Here is a 17,457-nt window from a genome sequence, read left to right as displayed (position 1 = left end):
ATCAGTTTGGCTTCTGGCAAGTAAGCTGGTAATGATCTCAGCTGGAGTGTAGAGAAGGTTATGCTGTACTCCGTAGAGCAGGGAATAGCTGCAGCATTTCATTGCATAAAGTTGAAAAACATCCCTGAAATGGAAACTTTTGGCATCAGTCCTATTTTCATATGCATTAAACCATTTGTTTGTTTACAAAAATGGGCATTTGTGAAACAAATAGCCTTCTGTGGATTGCGTCTGGGTACCTAATGAACATGCATCTAGATGACTCTGGCCTTTATTTATTTTTTTTCTTCCATGTAGCCTAGGCTGGATTTGAACTTATGACTTCCTTCCCCATCCTCTTGAGTATTAAGATTACAGGAATTGTGTGCGGTCCCTGAAAGCTTTACACCTCTTCAGGGAAACATCTGGGTGAGGAAAGAATAAAGCTGTTTAGTCTGATTTTAGTAACTGGTGTTTGACCAGTAGTTCAGGAGTCTGACATCAGCTCGTTTATTTTTGCCATATTTAAGCTCACCACAAATGTGGAAACAAATTTTTACATAACTATTCACTTGGGCCTATGAGTCTGACAATGGTTAAAACATGTTTACAAACTACATATGGCTTCATCCATATGGGTTCTGCTTGTCTTAGAAACAATGCTCAAGACAAGTGTCTAGGGAGAGTGGCTGAGGTAAACATAACCTATAACCCATAGGAGTCAGAATTGGCCTGGCCCTAGGTTCATGTGGAAGTCACTTAGGCTGTTGTAAAGTACAAGTAACATCTCTCACAAGGATGAAGTTTATGTCCTGGAAGGAACGCTCAGGGTTTTAGGGAAAGGGTCTGGTAAAGCGGACATTTGAGGAGATACAGGTGGAGACCAACTCATCCAACAGCAAAGGATCACCAGCTTGTAAACTGCATTGTTCCCCTGCATTCTCGGAGAACAGGCTGATATTGTCTTCCTTTTGAGAGAATAGTCGTGTGTGTTTAACTTTTCCTGGCTCCTCCAGTGCATATCTGTGTGCACAAGGACCTCTTTGTTCTATACAAGGAATGTGGAAACATTGCTGGTGAGTGTGTGGGCATGCGTACTTATGTGTATTCCTAAATACATGACCATATCCTGCTCCGTCTATATGGTGCCCTTTAGAGCTGACCAGCTTGTATTATACAACCAGCTGGTGTGCTCGTCCCTGGGGAAGATTGTTCTGCTGCTCTCAGCATTCCATAGTTGCCTGTAGTTCTTTGCTAGGGTTGAGGCCTCCTGAGCCGATTGTATATTTTTTAAGTGAACCTTTGGACAACAGTACGAGATGCACACATGCATAGAGGTATACAAGCAGCATTACACAAACTGTGGCTCTGAGTTTTCAAAAACAAAGTCAACATACCCATAATTCAGCCAGAAGTTTCTTTTTGTCTTTGAGATAAGGTCTCTCTGCCTCTTCTAGAACTTGCTATGTAGACCAGGCTGGCCTTGGACTCAGCGAGATCTGCCTGTTCCTGCCTCTTGGGTGCCAGTAGTAGTTTCTTTAGAATATTCTTATAATATGGTTCTCGAATGGAAGTGAATTTCCCCGTCAGGTGGTGGCAGTGTCCTGATACTTTGTTATTGCTTCAACTGGGAGCAAGGGGACAGGGGAGAGAGGGGGCCCAGAGTGTAGTTGCTACTGCTCCTACTGCATAGAGGCCAGAAGTGACTGTCATCCTGCTGTGTACACAATAGGCATCCTGTAACAAGGGATTCTCTGGCCCAATTACCAAATGTCAGTATTGCAGCCATTGAGAAACTAGTATACTAGTGTTGTATTTTCAAGGCTGTTCTGTCTGTCCTTTATTCTTAGTCTCCTAGGGGAAGAACCATGTGTTTTTAAATCTTCATCCTCACTGATTAAGAATGGGTTCCATTTTTCTCTCTCTTATCCCACTGAGAAATGAAATTAAGTTTCTCTTTCCTCAAATTTGGGCTTGTCCTGATTTAGAAATAAGCTAGTAGGCCAGGCATGGTCACACAGACCTTTACTCACAGCTGACAGAGGCAGGTGGATCTCTGTGAGTTTCAGCTTGGTCTACAAAATGTTACTGTGGCAAGCCAGTGCTCCATAGTGAGCACCTGCCTAAGAAGTGAGGTGGCAGTGAGAGAGGGAGGGAAAGAAGGGAGAAGAAAAGAAAGGACTAGAGTTGGGATGCTGCTCAGTCAGAGCACTTGTTGCGCCTTTCAAGTGCGAGACTTTGGGCTCAACCCTTAGTGCTGAAAAAGAAATGAAAAGAAGTAGATACGGTCTTGAATTATAGTTGAATTTATGCTTCTGCTCACTCTTAGGTAGATGGCATCTAAATGCCAGTGCTTTCAAATTTTTATGTCTTGTATTTAAAAATTATGTTTATAGTATATTTCATTAAATATATAACTCTTAATATAACACACACATGTAAATATATGATAATGTCATTGTATTTGAAAAATGACTTAAAAATAAATTTGAACTAAATTTCTTTTAAATTTGCAGATTTTGGAAACATTTGCCAGCTCTTTGATTCAGAGAAATGTTTTGATGAAAAGAGACATTCCCAATCTAACAAAATACCAGATAATTCTGGCAAGAGATCAATTTAGGAAAAATCCATCCCCAAATATTGTGGTATGTATTTTTAAATTAAGTTTTATTGGCTTACTAAATGTTTACTGAGTGCCTGGTAAAATCTAAATTATAACTTCTTAGGCATATATTATTAGTTCAGTAAGAGTTTACATACAATTTATTGAAGGTGTGGTGGTTCACATTTGTTATCCTTGCCCTGGGGAAGTTGAGGGAAAGGGAGTGCTATCAATTCAGGAAACAACTTGGGGTACAGTATGAGACTTGTACCTCAAACAAAAGGAGTAGCAGGAGACAGCAGAGCAGTAAAAACACTTGCCACCAAACCTCAGGACCTGTTGACCTACACATACACACACAAGGTAAATACATTAAAAGTGTTTTAAGAGAGAATTTAGGTATGATTTATATAGTTTATGTTTAATTAACTTATGTTATATGTGTGTGAGTTTGGGCACACGTGCCCCATTTAGTCCCATCATCCTCCTTGTTGAAGCAGAGTCTTGTTGTTTGTGATGCTTCCGTGCATACTTCTGGCTAGCTGGCCCACCAGCCTCTACCTCCCATTTTGCCATAGGAGTGCTGCGGATACAGATGTGCCATATCACAAGCAAGATTCCAGGGTACACACACACACACACACACACACACACACACAGATGGAGAGATTAACAAAACAAAATATTTGTCCTTCATGAGACTAAGTCTATCCAACTATTCTCCATCTCCTTCATAGCTCACAGATTTGCCTCAGTGCTTGACCTATAGATAATTATTAACAGCTTTGAAAGGACACATGAACGGACTATATATTGCAAATAATTTACCTATGAAGAAAAATAATAAATACTAGTTTCCTGCTGATTCCCTTTTTTAAGGGATGGGCTTTATATGGAAACTGCATGATACTTACATAGCCACATTCTGTCAGGTGACACTGTCAGGTAGAACCATCAAGTTGTAACCAGTGTAGACGGTTGTCCTGATGATCTGAACCTTACTGAGTTACAGTGACAGTGGCATGGAGTGGGTATTATCATTTCTTCTCTGGTTAAATTTGACATGTTTCTTCCAGGGAATTCAGCAAGGCATAATTGAAGGAGAGTTTGCCATCTGCATTAGTTTATATCATGGCTATGAGTTATTGCAGCAAATGGGAATGCGGTCATTGTATTTCTTTCTTTCTGGAATCATGGATGGAACTAAAGGTAAGTTATATGAAATTATTCCAAAGAAACAATGGCGTGTTGTTCTGGTTCAAGACATTGAGCCAAAACCAAGGTTTGAGTCCACAAAAACAAGCAACAGACCAGTAAGGCAAAAACATCTAGAGAAAGCAATGTGAAACAAAAATCTCCTTAAATACCATTGAGTTCCTTTTGTGTTGATCATTCATTGGTAGGCATGGGGCCTTCTAAGTATGGTTTGTATAATCTAGTGATGTCACAACCTAGCGGGACAGCAGGCCTCAGCTGAGTCAGCAGGAGGGACCCAGAGGGATGCCAGGAGTTCTCAGCTGTGCCTCTCCCAATGAAGGGAAGATCAGCAAAGATGTGAGACTCACAAACTTTGCACATCTAGCTCTCTAAGCAAGCCCAGCTCAGACCCCGTCACTGTCCGGCGAGTCCTATTTATACCCTCCAGACATCACAGATCCTCCTTGGGTCTAGCTTCAGCACATGCATCCAGTCAGCCTGAGTCCACAGAAGCAGCAAGAAACTGATACATCATCAGAAGTGTTTTGTGTGTTTCTCTCTATGGAGTCTTAATAAATGCAGCTCAACTACGCAGTGCAAGGTGGGCCAATACACGTGTCATTAGCAAAGAATCCTTCACCGCGCGTCCTTTCATGTGCTTAGTTTAGCAGACCATCCTCTCTCCTGTGTCTGTCAGCTAAACATTCCTTCAGGAGTCTGCCTTAGTCTTTTACCTACACACACTACAAAAACACCATCTAACACAGTGAACTCTCCAAAGAACCCTTCAATTCTAGGGCAGATTGTTGACTTCCATGTTAAATTTGAGAAGTTTGCCTTCATAGCTAGTCTCCTTTCTTTTTAATAAAGAGTAAATGTTCTTATTTATGAAACCTTTTCATGTTTCCTAAAGGAATGACACGGGCAAAGAATGAGCTCAGCCGAAATGAGGACTTCATGAGCCTCTACACTCACCTGCAGAGCACGTTTGCTCACGTGCGAGATCCTGCAGCAGCTGGCGACGCTTCGGCTTTCCAGAAAGGTCTGATGTTTCAGTGAGAACTGATCCTTTACCTGAGTACAGCGACAGCTGGTGGGACGCTGAGGAAGGAGGATCACTTCAGCCCCAGCAGCATAGAAGACCCCTTCAGAAAAATAAATACTACTACATATTGTTTTTCTTGATTAAGATTAATGTTGAAGCTATTCCCTGTTTGTGTACATCTGTGTATACATTCTTCTATTTGTGTAGCCACAGTCCTGCTAAATGCTTCTGTTTTGTTCAGTGAGTTAAGATTGATGTATACACATTTATATATAGCTAATAAGCATTAAGTGGATATATCAGTAGTTACTGGTAGTGAAAAGTCCCAGGACTGCTCAATATTGAAATGTAGTTTGACTAAAAATAATGTATTTTTATTTCTTTTTGTTTCGCTGAGTCTCTCCAAATGACATTCTCATGAAAATTAAAGGCTTTGTTTGCACTTACATGCTATTTAGGGGGTATTTACATTTGGCAGGCAAAAAATAAGGTTTTTGTGTTTGGTTTTTTTTTCTCTTAAACCTATTTATGTATTTATTTATTTAATGTATGTGAGTACACTGCTGCTGTCTTCAGACACACAGGAAGAGGGCGTCAGATCTCTATTACAGATGGTTGTGAGCCACCATGTGCTTGCTGGGATTTGAACTCATTCAGGACCTTTGGAAGAGCAGTCAGTGCTCTTAACTGCTGAGCCATCTCTCTAGCCTGTTTGGGCGTTTTTGAAACAGGATCTCATGTGCTAAGGCTAGGCTTGAGCACTCTGTAACTGAGGCTGGACTCGAAGTCTTCATTCTCCTTCCTCAGCCTCCCAAGTGCTGGAATTACAACAGTGTACCACCTCAGCTAAGGGAAAATTTTAAGTTTTAGCGTGTATTTTTTCTTTGTTTTAGATTTTTTTTATTACAATTGCATGTTTGTGTTTCTTGTGTGTGTGTGTGTGTGTGTGTGTGTGTGTGTGTGTGTGTGTGTGTATGGTGGAGGGATGCTGGTGGAGGTCAGAGGAATTGGAATTACAGGTGGTTGTGAGTCACCTGATGTGAGTCCTAGAAACCAAACCCTGCAAGAGCAGTGTGCGCCCTTCTCTGCTCTGCTCAGCTACCTCTCCGAGCCTAGCATGTCCTTTCAAAAAGAATTGATGTGGGCTGAGCCTGGTGTAGCTCATCTTTAATCCCAACAGTCCTGCGGCAGAGGCAGCCAGATCTCTATGAGTTCAAGGCCTTTTTTTTTTTCCAAGACAAGGTTTCTCTGTGTAGCCCTGGCTGTCCTGGAACTCACTCTGTAGACCAGACTGGCCTTGAACTCAGAAATCTGCCTGCCTTTGCCTCCCAAGTGCTGGGATTAAAGGCGTGTACCACCACCGCCTGGCAAGACCATATTTTTGATACGGGAATATATAGAAAAAAATAATTTTTTTTCTCCCTCTTCAGGAAATGAAGAGAAAAAGTTTGTCTATAGTCATCCAAAGTTAAAGAAACTGGAAGAAGTTATACTTGAACACTTCAAGTCATGGAATGGTGGGTAACAATTAGTAATTTTAAGACAAAGTGGTAACTAAAAAAAAGTAAAATCCCTAGGGAGGAGGTAGAGTCTAATTACTCTGGATAATGATATTTAGAACTTCTGGAAAGTTGAGATAGGTGGGAGCGAAAGAAATAATGGAATTCGAAAACTACGGTTTTACATGAGAAGTTTAGTTTGAGGCAGTCTAAGGGAAATAGAGAATCAACCAGCTCAAGTCAGTTTAGTAATGCTGTGTTCTTGATCACTGAGAGATACCAGGAGAAGGAATGGTCGTTCAGCATCTTCCTCCACTTCTTTCTGAGCACTGAGACACTGATCAGCCATTGTGGTGAATTAGAAAGACTAGCAGCTTAGGAGAAGACAGGGCCTGTAGTGAAGATGGAGCAGGTCGGTGCACTCAGTTGGAGCTCTACAGTGCTTCTGTCTGCAAAGGAAGCACATGCGTGGCCTAAATTGATGGGTTTGTAGGCACTGATCCAGGTATTGAGCTGATTCTATGTCAGCTGATGAGAAATAGGGAGTTGAAAATGTCTTCAGTAATTTTGAAGTAGGTTTTCACGAGTGTGATACTTTTTGAAGTAGGTTTTCACGAGTACATAGTTTCAGGCTTGTGCTTTCTAGTATCGCAATGCTCTTTTGTTTGGGGTGCAGTCTTAGGCATTGAACAGAAGGCTTTGTACGTGCTAGGCCATCTACTACTGAAGTATTTTCTTAGTTTTAAATGCTTCTTTAAACACATAACATATTTCCTGTCCCACAGCTAAGAACACCACTGAAAATAAATACCATGAGAGCAGAGTTATGATCTTCTCGTCATTTCGAGATAGCGTTGAGGAGATTGCAGAAATGCTTTTACAGCACCAGCCAGTTATTAGAGTGATGACGTTTGTTGGCCATGCTTCAGGGAAAAACACAAAAGGTTTTACCCAGAAGGAACAACTGCAGGTAATTAATTAATAATTCTCCAGGTAATGAAATAAAAATAGAAAGAATTAGCTCTGTTATAACCCATCTTCTAACTTGGTTGTGGTGGTGCATGTCTTTAATGCCAGTACTCAGGAGGCAGAGACAGGACTAGCCTGAGTTTAGGACTAGCCTGGTCTACATAGCATATTCTAGGCTCCCCAGAGCTATGTAGCAAGACTATCTTAAACACATAAAAAAGAACCCTGCAACAACAACAAAAATTTTATAATTAATATATAAGTAAAGATAGGTACATTTTGAAAAATTAGATGTGTTTTTATATAGGTTTGAAATTTTATTCATTCAGTTATTTTTTCTTGGAGTTTTGAGATAATCAGTTTATATAGTTCCTGGAACTGGTGCTGCTTCTGTGTCTACCACCCAAGCACTAGGATTTCAGATGTGTCCATTACAGCTGCCTAGTGTTGAATGATTCTGCTCTTACATCTCTAGCATGTAGCCCATGCTTGCCCATTGGGTGCCAGAGTTCTGGGAGTAATGGCACATTATTTTCACTTTCTACAAGTATTTTTGTTTTTCATTATGTGTGTATGGGTGTGTACATATGGTTAAAATAGAGATCAAAAGGGTGTCAGATCCCTTGGAGCTAGAGTTACAGGTGGTTATGAACCAGCTCGGTGTGGGCTCTGGGGATCAAACCTGGGTCTTCTATAAGAATAGAAGTTGCTTTTAGTTGTGATCCATTTCTATAGCTCTTATTTTAAACTTACTTTGTGTGTGTGGACGCACACATGTCACAGTGTGCTTGTAGAGATGGGGGACCAGCTGTGGAAGTCGTTCCTTCTCCCCTTCCCCCATCCCAGAGGTCACACTCAGGTTGTGAGGCATGCTGTCAGGTGTCCTTATGTGCTAAGCTGGCTTTCAGACCTGAGGCATTCTTTCTGATTCTCTTATCTATTTAGAGACAGGGTCTCACTTTGTAGCCCTAGCTGGTCTGTAACTCAGTCTCATCTGCCTCCTCAATACTAGGATTTAAAGTGAGCATGGCCATTCCAGGACTGAACATTCTTCGTTAGATATGCAGAATCATACATTTAGTTCTAAGGTATGATGAATAGGAATAATTAGCCCCAGGCTTTTCCCCTGTCCTGTTCTCCTCTCAGTGATGCAAAAAGTAAAACTGGGCTTCCTTGTAAACTGAGAAACATGAAGTTATTAACAGAGGGACTCAGCATCATAGTCATTATTCAAACAAAGGAATTAGGACTGTTCTTTCCATTTTATCAGCACTGTTTTGGTTTATTTTGTCATTTTATGATATCCCGTGTTCCCTGCCCCCATGTGATATTCTTAATGCTTTAAAATCTGATTTTACCTTTTCAAAATGAATGGGGAAAAATGCAAACCTGAAAATTGGTGGTATTTCATGAAGTGATTTTGAGTTGTTTGTGTTTGAGGTGGTGAGACAGTTCCGTGATGGTGGCTATAACACGCTTGTTTCCACCTGTGTTGGAGAAGAAGGTTTGGATATAGGGGAAGTTGATCTTATAATATGTTTTGATGCCCAGAAGAGCCCAATCCGCCTCATACAGCGCATGGGTAGAACCGGCCGCAGACGGCAAGGCAGGATTGTTGTTATCCTCGCTGAAGGACGGGAAGAGCGTGTAAGTGGACTGTGTAAGCCTGACTGACATCGAAATTTGAGAGACAGTCTTGCATTCAAATCTGAACACTCTGAGCAAATGTGCCTACATTGTTATTAGATTCTTATTTTGTCTTGATTATGAGGAAGAATTTTTGGTAGAATTCACTTTCCTATTTTTTTCCGATTTGAGAAAACACATTTTGGTACATCAAAATGTGTATGTGAGTTGTACAACTCGAATACTGTACGATATAACCACTCATGTGTATTCACTTTCCCACTTCCTTACGCTTTTCTTTTAATGACACCATCTCTGTATCCCAGGCTAGTTTGAACTCACTTTATGGCCAAGGATAACCTAGAACTTGTGATCTTCTGGCCTTCATTTCCTAAGTGCTGTGATTAAATGTGTGTACCAGTGCTGCCCAGTTCTGTATGCTGGGCAAGCTCTGTACCCAGCCAGCTATGTGTGCAGCCCCTCCCTGGACGTCTACAATATCTGTGCTTAGATTATTTTCCTTTAACAGTAGTTTTGAATCTTAAATAATTAGCTAAATTGAATAAATGAAAAGCTAACACCATGCACCAGAGCTAACACACTGTATGTAAAGCATAGTGTATTGGTGTTCTAGTTCTTCTCTGAGATGTGTTGGTACCTTGTCTATTTGGAAAGGAACTTGAATTAATATTCCCTATGGTCATGGATGGCAGGACTTTCTCAATATGACATTACACTTTTTACACTATTACCATAAAATACTGACTAATTTTATAACACATTGGGACAAATTCAGTAAGCAAATACACAATTTGACATTACAGATTCTCTCAACATCTGAGATAGTTTTTAGAAACTGATTTGAAATCTTTTATTCACCCTTCAATTCAACCTGAAAAATGAATTCCATCCAGTAAGAATGTTCGTGTGATTATAATGCGTGTTATCCATAAAATGATCCTAATAAATGTAATGTTTACATGTCAAATAATAGATGTACACTCTGATTTTATTACCTAGCCAGACCACCTAACATCTTTCTGTAGCTGTGTGTCCCTGGCCTGTAAGGTGGTAGTGATGGCTCACACTTAGCGCGTCATGTGCGCTGTGCAGTGCTTCAGGTGCTCTGCATTATCTGTGTGATCTGGTCCAGCCTGTGCCTGTGAGCAGAGTGATGCTTCAGTTGTTGGAAGCAGTGAAGAAAGTGGAAATGGAGGCCGATGAGCAAGCTGAAGTAAAGGCCTCATTTCCGCTCCCGTAACTCTTTCTTGCACCAAATATAACCTTATTCTTAGATACAAATGTCAGCCGTTTCAAAAGCAGTAAGCCAATAAAAATATATGGTGCCATGAGATTCTCACATATATGTATGGTTTTTTTTTCCTTTTTACAAATAGTTGTTAAGTTTTTGTAGTAATAGATTTTAAAATTATTTTCCTCAAGAATCTAACTTAGTGATCTGTTTCATGTTACGAATTCTATTTCCTAGTACTTAAGTGAATCAAAGTGTAATTTTTATGTTTAAAAGAAACATAGTTTATATATCTCAGACATACTAATTGCTTATTAAAGCTAAATGATTACTACAAAAACAATGAAAAAAGTGTATTTTGTATTTGTTTTGCAGACATATAATCAGAGTCAGTCCAACAAAAAAAATATTTATAAAGCTATTTCAGGTAACAGACAAGTCCTTCATTTATACCAAGGAAGTCCACGAATGGTTCCTGATAAAATCAATCCTGAATTACATAAAATGTTCATCACACCTGGTATATATGAACCAGAGAAGGCTCGAAGTCTACAGCGAAAGTCATTTTCCTCAAGGGGTGGTAAGTCAGACTTGTACACTTGACAGATTCTTCACTCCCTCCCGGTCTGGGTATGCCCTGGTTTTGTTTTACAGTCTAGGTCTTTCATTCCCATTTGTACAACTACTAAGCAGGGATTCCTGGGGCGTGGGTTCCAGCAGCTCAGGCTCCTTTCTGTTCTCACAAAGTGAATGGAACAGGCTGGAGCCTCAGTGGAACTCAGGAGCCTTCCCTTTGGCTTTGTTTCTTTCCTGGTCCTTTCCTTCATCCATTTCAGGAAGCCATTTTGACTCTTACCTTTCCTTCATCCATTTCAGGAAGCCATCTTGACTCTTACCTTTCCTTCATCCATTTCAGGAAGCCATTTTGACTCTTACCTTTCCTTCATCCATTTCAGGAAGCCATCTTGACTCTTACCTTTCCTTCATCCATTTCAGGAAGCCATCTTGACTCTTACCTTTCCTTCATCCATTTCAGGAAGCCATCTTGACTCTTACCTTTCCTTCATCCATTTCAGGAAGCCATTTTGACTCTTACCTTTCCTTCATCCATTTCAGGAAGCCATTTTGACTCTTACCTTTCCTTCATCCATTTCAGGAAGCCATTTTGACTCTTACCTTTCCTTCATTCATTTCAGGAAGCCATTTTGACTCTTACCTTTCCTTTATCCATTTCAGGAAACCATCTTGACTCTTACCTTTCCTTCTTCCTTTGCAGGAAGCCATCTTGACTCTTACCTTTCCTTCATCCATTTCAGGAAGCCATCTTGACTCTTACCTTTCCTTCATCCATTTCGGGAAACCATCTTGACTCTTACCTTTCCTTCTTCCTTTACAGGAAGCCATCTTGACTCTTACCTTTCCTTCTTCCTTTGCAGGAAGCCATCTTGACTCTTACAGTGCTTACTTACCATGCTCACTGTGCCCGGTCCTTCTCTTGGCAGGAATCTCACTCTTAACATGCACATTTACAACAAGGCCAGCAGCAGCTGAGTGGCATTGTAGATGCTCTGTTTTCCCATGGTAACAATTAGGAATTTCTTTTTGAAAAGTACCTAATCCCCTGATATCTGTGGATCATTCTTGTAGATTTACATGCATGTGGCCTAAGAAACAACTCTGTTTTCTAAAAGGCTTGGAGTGCATGCCTCAGCGTCTCTCCTCTTTCCCACTGTTTTGTTATTTTGGAGAATTAATGGGAGATATTGGCTCCCAAAAGAAACAGAGCATTCTCCTCCTCCTCCTTGTCCTCCTCTTCCTCCTCCTCCTCCTCTTCTTCCTCCTCCTCTTCCTCCTCTTTACCCTCCTCTTCTTCCTTCTTCTCTTCTTCCTCCTCCTCTTCCTCCTCCTCACCCTCCTTTTCCTCCTCTTCTTCCTCCTCACCCTCCTTTTTCTCCTTCTTCTCTTCCTCCTACTCTTCCTCTTCCTCCTCCTCACCCTCCTTTTCCTCCTCTTCACCCTCCGCCTTTTCCTCCTCCTTTCCCCTTCCTTTCTCATCTGTCGTCATCATCATCATCATCATCTTTGTTTTGGTTATTTAAGACATCTGTGTCACCCTGTCTGTTCTAGAACTTGATCTGTAGACCAGGCTGGCCTCCAACTCAAGAGGCCACTGTCTGGCACAGAACCTGTCTTTATACAGTGTTTTTTTCTTTGAAAAGCTCAGTCTATGTTCTAAGATGTTTTGAGTCTTAGGAAAGATAAGAAATTATGGATATGACAAGGAGAAGACACTGGTGACATGGAGTGCCAGAAACTCAGCAGGGAAACTGAAAGTTTAAAAAGAAAACAGTTGCAGACTAAGCACTCAGTTAAATGGCGTGTGAATTTACAGTGTCTACTGCATAGCAAAGGCAGAGGACGCTCTCCCCTGTATGAGCACCGGGCAGATACTGCCTTTGCCATGCATGGTCCCAGGATTCCCTTGCCTTCGTTTAGAAGGACACCACCATTGGCTATGCAGCCTTTCATCATTCATCTAGTAATTAGCAGCCATTTGTACTGTGTTCTATTTAGAAGCCAGCCTGGACTGTATGGAACTGTAAGTCCCAGGTCAGTGTTGAGGTTCTCTTAAAAACAAAGCAAAGCAAAATTGGTAAAGTATTTGCTAGTGTACATTTTCCCTACTTCAGTGCCTGTGACTCATCTTTTCAAAATTACAATTATGTTCCATGCAGTTTTTCATAAATCATCATACATGCACGGAAATATTCATCAATGTATAGAGGCTTAAAGTTTTATTAAGTAATTGAAACATTGGAGTCCCTTCCTGTTTAAAAAGCTGGAGACATGGCTCAGGGGTTGAGAACACTAGCTGCTGTTCCAGGGTAAACCTGGCTTCTATTCTAAGCACCCACATGGTGACTCTCAGCTGTCTGTAACTCCCTGTCTCAGGGGGCTCAGCACCCTCATCGGGCCTCCTTTAGAATTGCACACATGTTGTTGACAGTGAACTGTGCATGTTGGCAAAACACCCATACACATAAAAGAAAAAGAAATGAAAATATCTTTAAAAATTAGAGTAAGTTAGAGAGCCTCTAAGATCATTTACTTAAAACTTTTTCTTTCTTTCTTTCTTTCTTTCTTTCTTTCTTTCTTTCTTTCTTTCTTTCTTTCTTTCTTTCTTTCTTTCTTTCTTTCTTTCTTTCTTTCTTTTCTTCCTTTTCTTCCTTTTCTTTCCTTTCTTTCCTTTCTTTCCTTTCTTTCCTTTCTTTCTTTTCTTTCTTTTCTTTCTTTCTTTCTTTCTTTCTTCCCTGGCTGTCCTGGAACATACTCTGTAGACCAACCAGGTTGACCTCAAACTCAGAAATCCACCTGCCTCTGCCTCCCAGAGTGCTGGGATTACAGGCGTGCGCCACCACCGCCCGGCTTGATTTCTTTATTTATTTTATGTGTGAGTATACTGTAGCTGTACAGATTGTTGTGAGCCATCATATGGTTGCTTAGAATTTAATTCAGGACCTCTGCTCTCTCTGACCCAAAGATTTATTTTTTTCCCTCCATTTTCCAGATTTCTTTTAAATGACAAATATAAGAAAATTACAAGGACCTATTGATTTTTCAATATGTTGAGTATTTACCTGCCCCAGTGCATGCTGACTTACTGTCTATAATTTTTCTGATGTCAACACCTGTTGTTTCACAGGCTTGTCAGTTAACCATGTTAAAGATATGGTGGTTTATATCTTTCAAAGACCAACAGCTATTGAGTCCTGCTTATGTACAATCTGAATGGTTTGTTACTACACTTTTGACCCCAATGATTTATTTATTCACTTTACATACCAATTGCAGCCACCCTCTTTCCTCTCTTCCCAGTCATACCCTTATTTTTTTTTAATTAGAAATTCTCTTTATTTACATTTCAAATCTTATCCGCTTTCCTCGTTTCCCCTTAGAAAAACCCCTAGTCCACCCCCCCTCCCTCTGCGCACCAACCCAACTACTCCCCCTTCCCTGTCCTGGCATTAACCTACACTGGGGCATCGAGCCATCACAAGACCAAGGGCCTATCCTCCCACTGATGTCCAACAAGGCCATCCTCTGCTACGTATTTGGCTGGAGCCATGGGTCCCCCCCCCCCCCATGTGTACTCTTTGGTTGGTGGTTTAGTTCCTGGAACTCTGGGGGTATTAGTTGGTGGATATTGTTTTTCTTCCTATGGGCTTTCAAATCCCTTCATCTCCTTGGGTTCTTTCTCTAGCTCCTCTATTGGGGACCCTGTGCTCAGTTCAGTGGTTGGCTGAGAGCACCCACCTCTGTATTTGTCAGGCACTGGCAGAGCCTCTCAGGAGACAGCTATAGCAGACTCCTGTCAGCAAGCACTTGTTGGCATCCACAATAGTGTCTGGGTTTGGTGACTGTATATGGGATGGATCCCCAGGTGGGGCAGTCTCTAGATGACCTTTTCTTCAGTCTCTGCTCCACACTTTGTCTCTGTATCTCCTCCAGTGGGTATTTTGATCCCCCTTCTAAGAAGGACCAAAGTATGCACACTTTGGTTTTCCTTCTTCTTAAGTTTCTTCTGGTCTGTGAATTGTATCTTGGATATTCCAAGCATCTCCGCTAATCCACTTATCAATGAGTGCATACCATGTGTATTCTTTTGTGATTGGGTTACCTCACTCAGGATGATATTTTCTGGTTCCTTCCATTTGCCTAAGACTTTCATTAATTCATTGTTTTTAATAGCTGAGTAGTACTCCATTGTGTAAATATACCACATTTTTTGTATCCATTCCTCTGTTTAGGGACATCTGGGTTCTTTCCAGCTTCTGGCTATTATAAATAAGGAAGTTATGAATATATTGGAGCATGTGTTCTTATTACATGTTGGAGCATCTTCTGGGTATATACCCAGTAGTGGTATAGCTATGTCTAATTTTCTGAGGAACTGCCAAACTGATTTCCAGAGTAGTTTTATGAGCTTGCAATCATACCAGCAATGGAGGAGTGTTCCTCTTTCTCCACATCCTCGCCAGTATCTGCTTTCACCTGTGTTTTTTATTTTAGCCATTCTGGATAGTATGAGGTGGAATCTCAGGGTTTGTTTGATTTGCATTTCCCTGATGACTAAGGTTGTTGAACATTTCTTTAGGTGCTTCTTCTCAGGCCTTTGATTTTCTTCAGTTGAAAATTCTCTTTTTAGCTCTGTTGCCTATTTTTTAATAGGGTTATTTGGTTCTCTGGAGTCTTAACTTCAGTTCTTTGTATATATTGAATATTAGCCCTCTGTTAGATGTAGGGTTGGTAAAGATCTTTTCCCAATCTGTTGGTTGATGTTTTATCCTATTGACAGTGTCTTTTGCCTTACAGAAGCTTTTCAGTTTTATGAGGTCCCATTTGTCAATTCTTGATCTTAGAGCATAAGCCATTGGTGTTCTGTTCAGGAAATTTTCCCCTGTTTCCATGTGTTTGAGGCTTTTCCCTACTTTCTCTTCTGTTAGATTCAGTGTATCTGGACTTATGTGGAGGTCCTTGATCCACTTGAACTTGAGCTTAGTACAGGGAGATAAGAATCAGTCTATTTGCCTTCTTCTACATGTTGACCACCAGTTGAAACAGCACCATTTGTTGAAAATTCTGTCTTTTTTCCTGCTGGATGGTTTTAGCTCCTTTGTCAAAGATCAGGTGACTATAAATGTGTGGGTTCATTTCTGGTCTTCAATTCTATTCCATTGATCTACCTGCCTGTCACTGTACCAATACCATGCAGTTTTTATCACTATTGCTCTGTAGTATAACTTGAGGTCAGAGATGGTGATTCCCCCAGAGGTTCTTTTATTGTTGAGAATAGTTTTCACTATCCTGGGTGTTTTGTTATTCCAGATGAATTTTCAAATTACTCTTTCTAACTCTATGGAGAATTGAGTTGGAGTTTTGATGGGGATTGCATTGAATCTGTAGATTGCTTTTGGCAAGATGGCCATTTTTACTATATTAATTCTAGCAATCCTTGAACATGGGAGATCTTTCTATTTTCTGAGATCTTCTTCAATTTCTTTCTTCAGATATTTGAAGTTATTTTTTTATTAATTTTAATTTTTATTTTTTATCATATTCAACACAATATTTTTATACCAATCATAAAAATAATGGACATGTTATCAAACATGTTATTATGTTTTATGAAAATAAAAAGATAAAGTTTTTGTTTATTTATTTTCTTTTTAGTAAAGCTTACAATCTTGGGTCTTAACTGTGGTAGAAACCCAAAATAGGAACAATTTTTAGATAATGGAGTTCAGTGTAATGAGACTGTACTTCAATGTCCCTCACATCACCAAAGGATTTTACCTCCATTGTAGCTAAGAGTTGACAGTGCTATGCCAAGAAATGAATTGTAGCCACAATTATTTGCATACAGATTTCCTGCTATGGCCAAAGCTATTTGCCTTGAGTGATTGTCATCATTCTCAGCCCACAGGGAACAGGTTATATTCATTTAAGAAATTATTTAAGATGCTCTATCCATGAAGTCATTCATGAACTGTTTCAATGGTGAGGGTAAGATTCTGGTTCATTGGCTGTGATGATTTTGAAGCATTCATCTCAGAAAAAGAGTAACTTATAAGGTTGTCTTCAAAATTGATACAATAATTATAAATATCAAGTAAAACATTCAGTCTTAATCTTTGTTGTTCTCTTACAAGCCTCCTCCCAATTAATTGTCTACATTTCTTTTTGCTGTATAAATAATTTTAAAATATGTAAGCTGTTCTGAAAACCATAGTATAGAGTAAAAATACCAGAGAAACAATCCTACTGATAGAGAGGCTGAGATAGGAGAAGCATGATTTCAAGACCATTATGTGGCACACCGCAAGACACTGTCACGTACAAACAAGCAGAAAGTGTATATGGATTGTACAATATTGGACATATTTCTCCAATGACCAAATTGGAGAGATCACTGGGTGACAGCCAACACATTTCTAATTCCTCATATTTTTGAATTTCAATCGATTAGGATACTAATTTTCATATTAAGAGATACTAAGGAAAAGTGATTGTTACTTCCTGTTATTTTTGTTGGTAGAGGTGGAATTATGTTTGTGTGGGTTTGCTGAAAGATTACTTTCTTGCTTTTTCTAGGGTGTAGTTTCCCTCCTTGTGTTGGTGTTTTTCATCTGTTATCCTTTGTAGGGCTGGATTTTTGGAAAGATATTGTGTAAACTTGGTTTTGTCATGGAATATCTTGTTTTCTCTGTCTATGGTAATTGAGAGT

The 17,457-nt window shown here is 40.1% G+C and overlaps 1 protein-coding gene across 5 annotated transcripts in view; it reads left to right on the top strand.

Moving 5' to 3' along the window:
• Positions 1 to 17,457, top strand: part of Fancm (FA complementation group M) — a 59,180-nt gene that overhangs the window by 11,909 nt on the left and 29,814 nt on the right. For all 5 annotated transcript variants that reach the window (XM_052185767.1, XM_052185768.1, XM_052185771.1 and 2 more), the window contains exons 5-11: positions 2,496 to 2,627; positions 3,661 to 3,793; positions 4,695 to 4,823; positions 6,257 to 6,343; positions 7,111 to 7,295; positions 8,735 to 8,941; positions 10,548 to 10,752. In XM_052185767.1, coding sequence (XP_052041727.1) covers positions 2,496 to 2,627; positions 3,661 to 3,793; positions 4,695 to 4,823; positions 6,257 to 6,343; positions 7,111 to 7,295; positions 8,735 to 8,941; positions 10,548 to 10,752 — 1,078 coding nt within the window. The remainder of the gene's footprint in view (positions 1 to 2,495; positions 2,628 to 3,660; positions 3,794 to 4,694; positions 4,824 to 6,256; positions 6,344 to 7,110; positions 7,296 to 8,734; positions 8,942 to 10,547; positions 10,753 to 17,457) is intronic.

This window comes from Apodemus sylvaticus, chromosome 6, assembly GCF_947179515.1.
Source record: "Apodemus sylvaticus chromosome 6, mApoSyl1.1, whole genome shotgun sequence".
Taxonomy (NCBI): Eukaryota; Metazoa; Chordata; class Mammalia; order Rodentia; family Muridae; genus Apodemus; species Apodemus sylvaticus.
The sequence above is the reverse complement of the archived record's forward strand: the minus strand, read 5'-3'. Positions and strand labels throughout refer to the sequence as shown.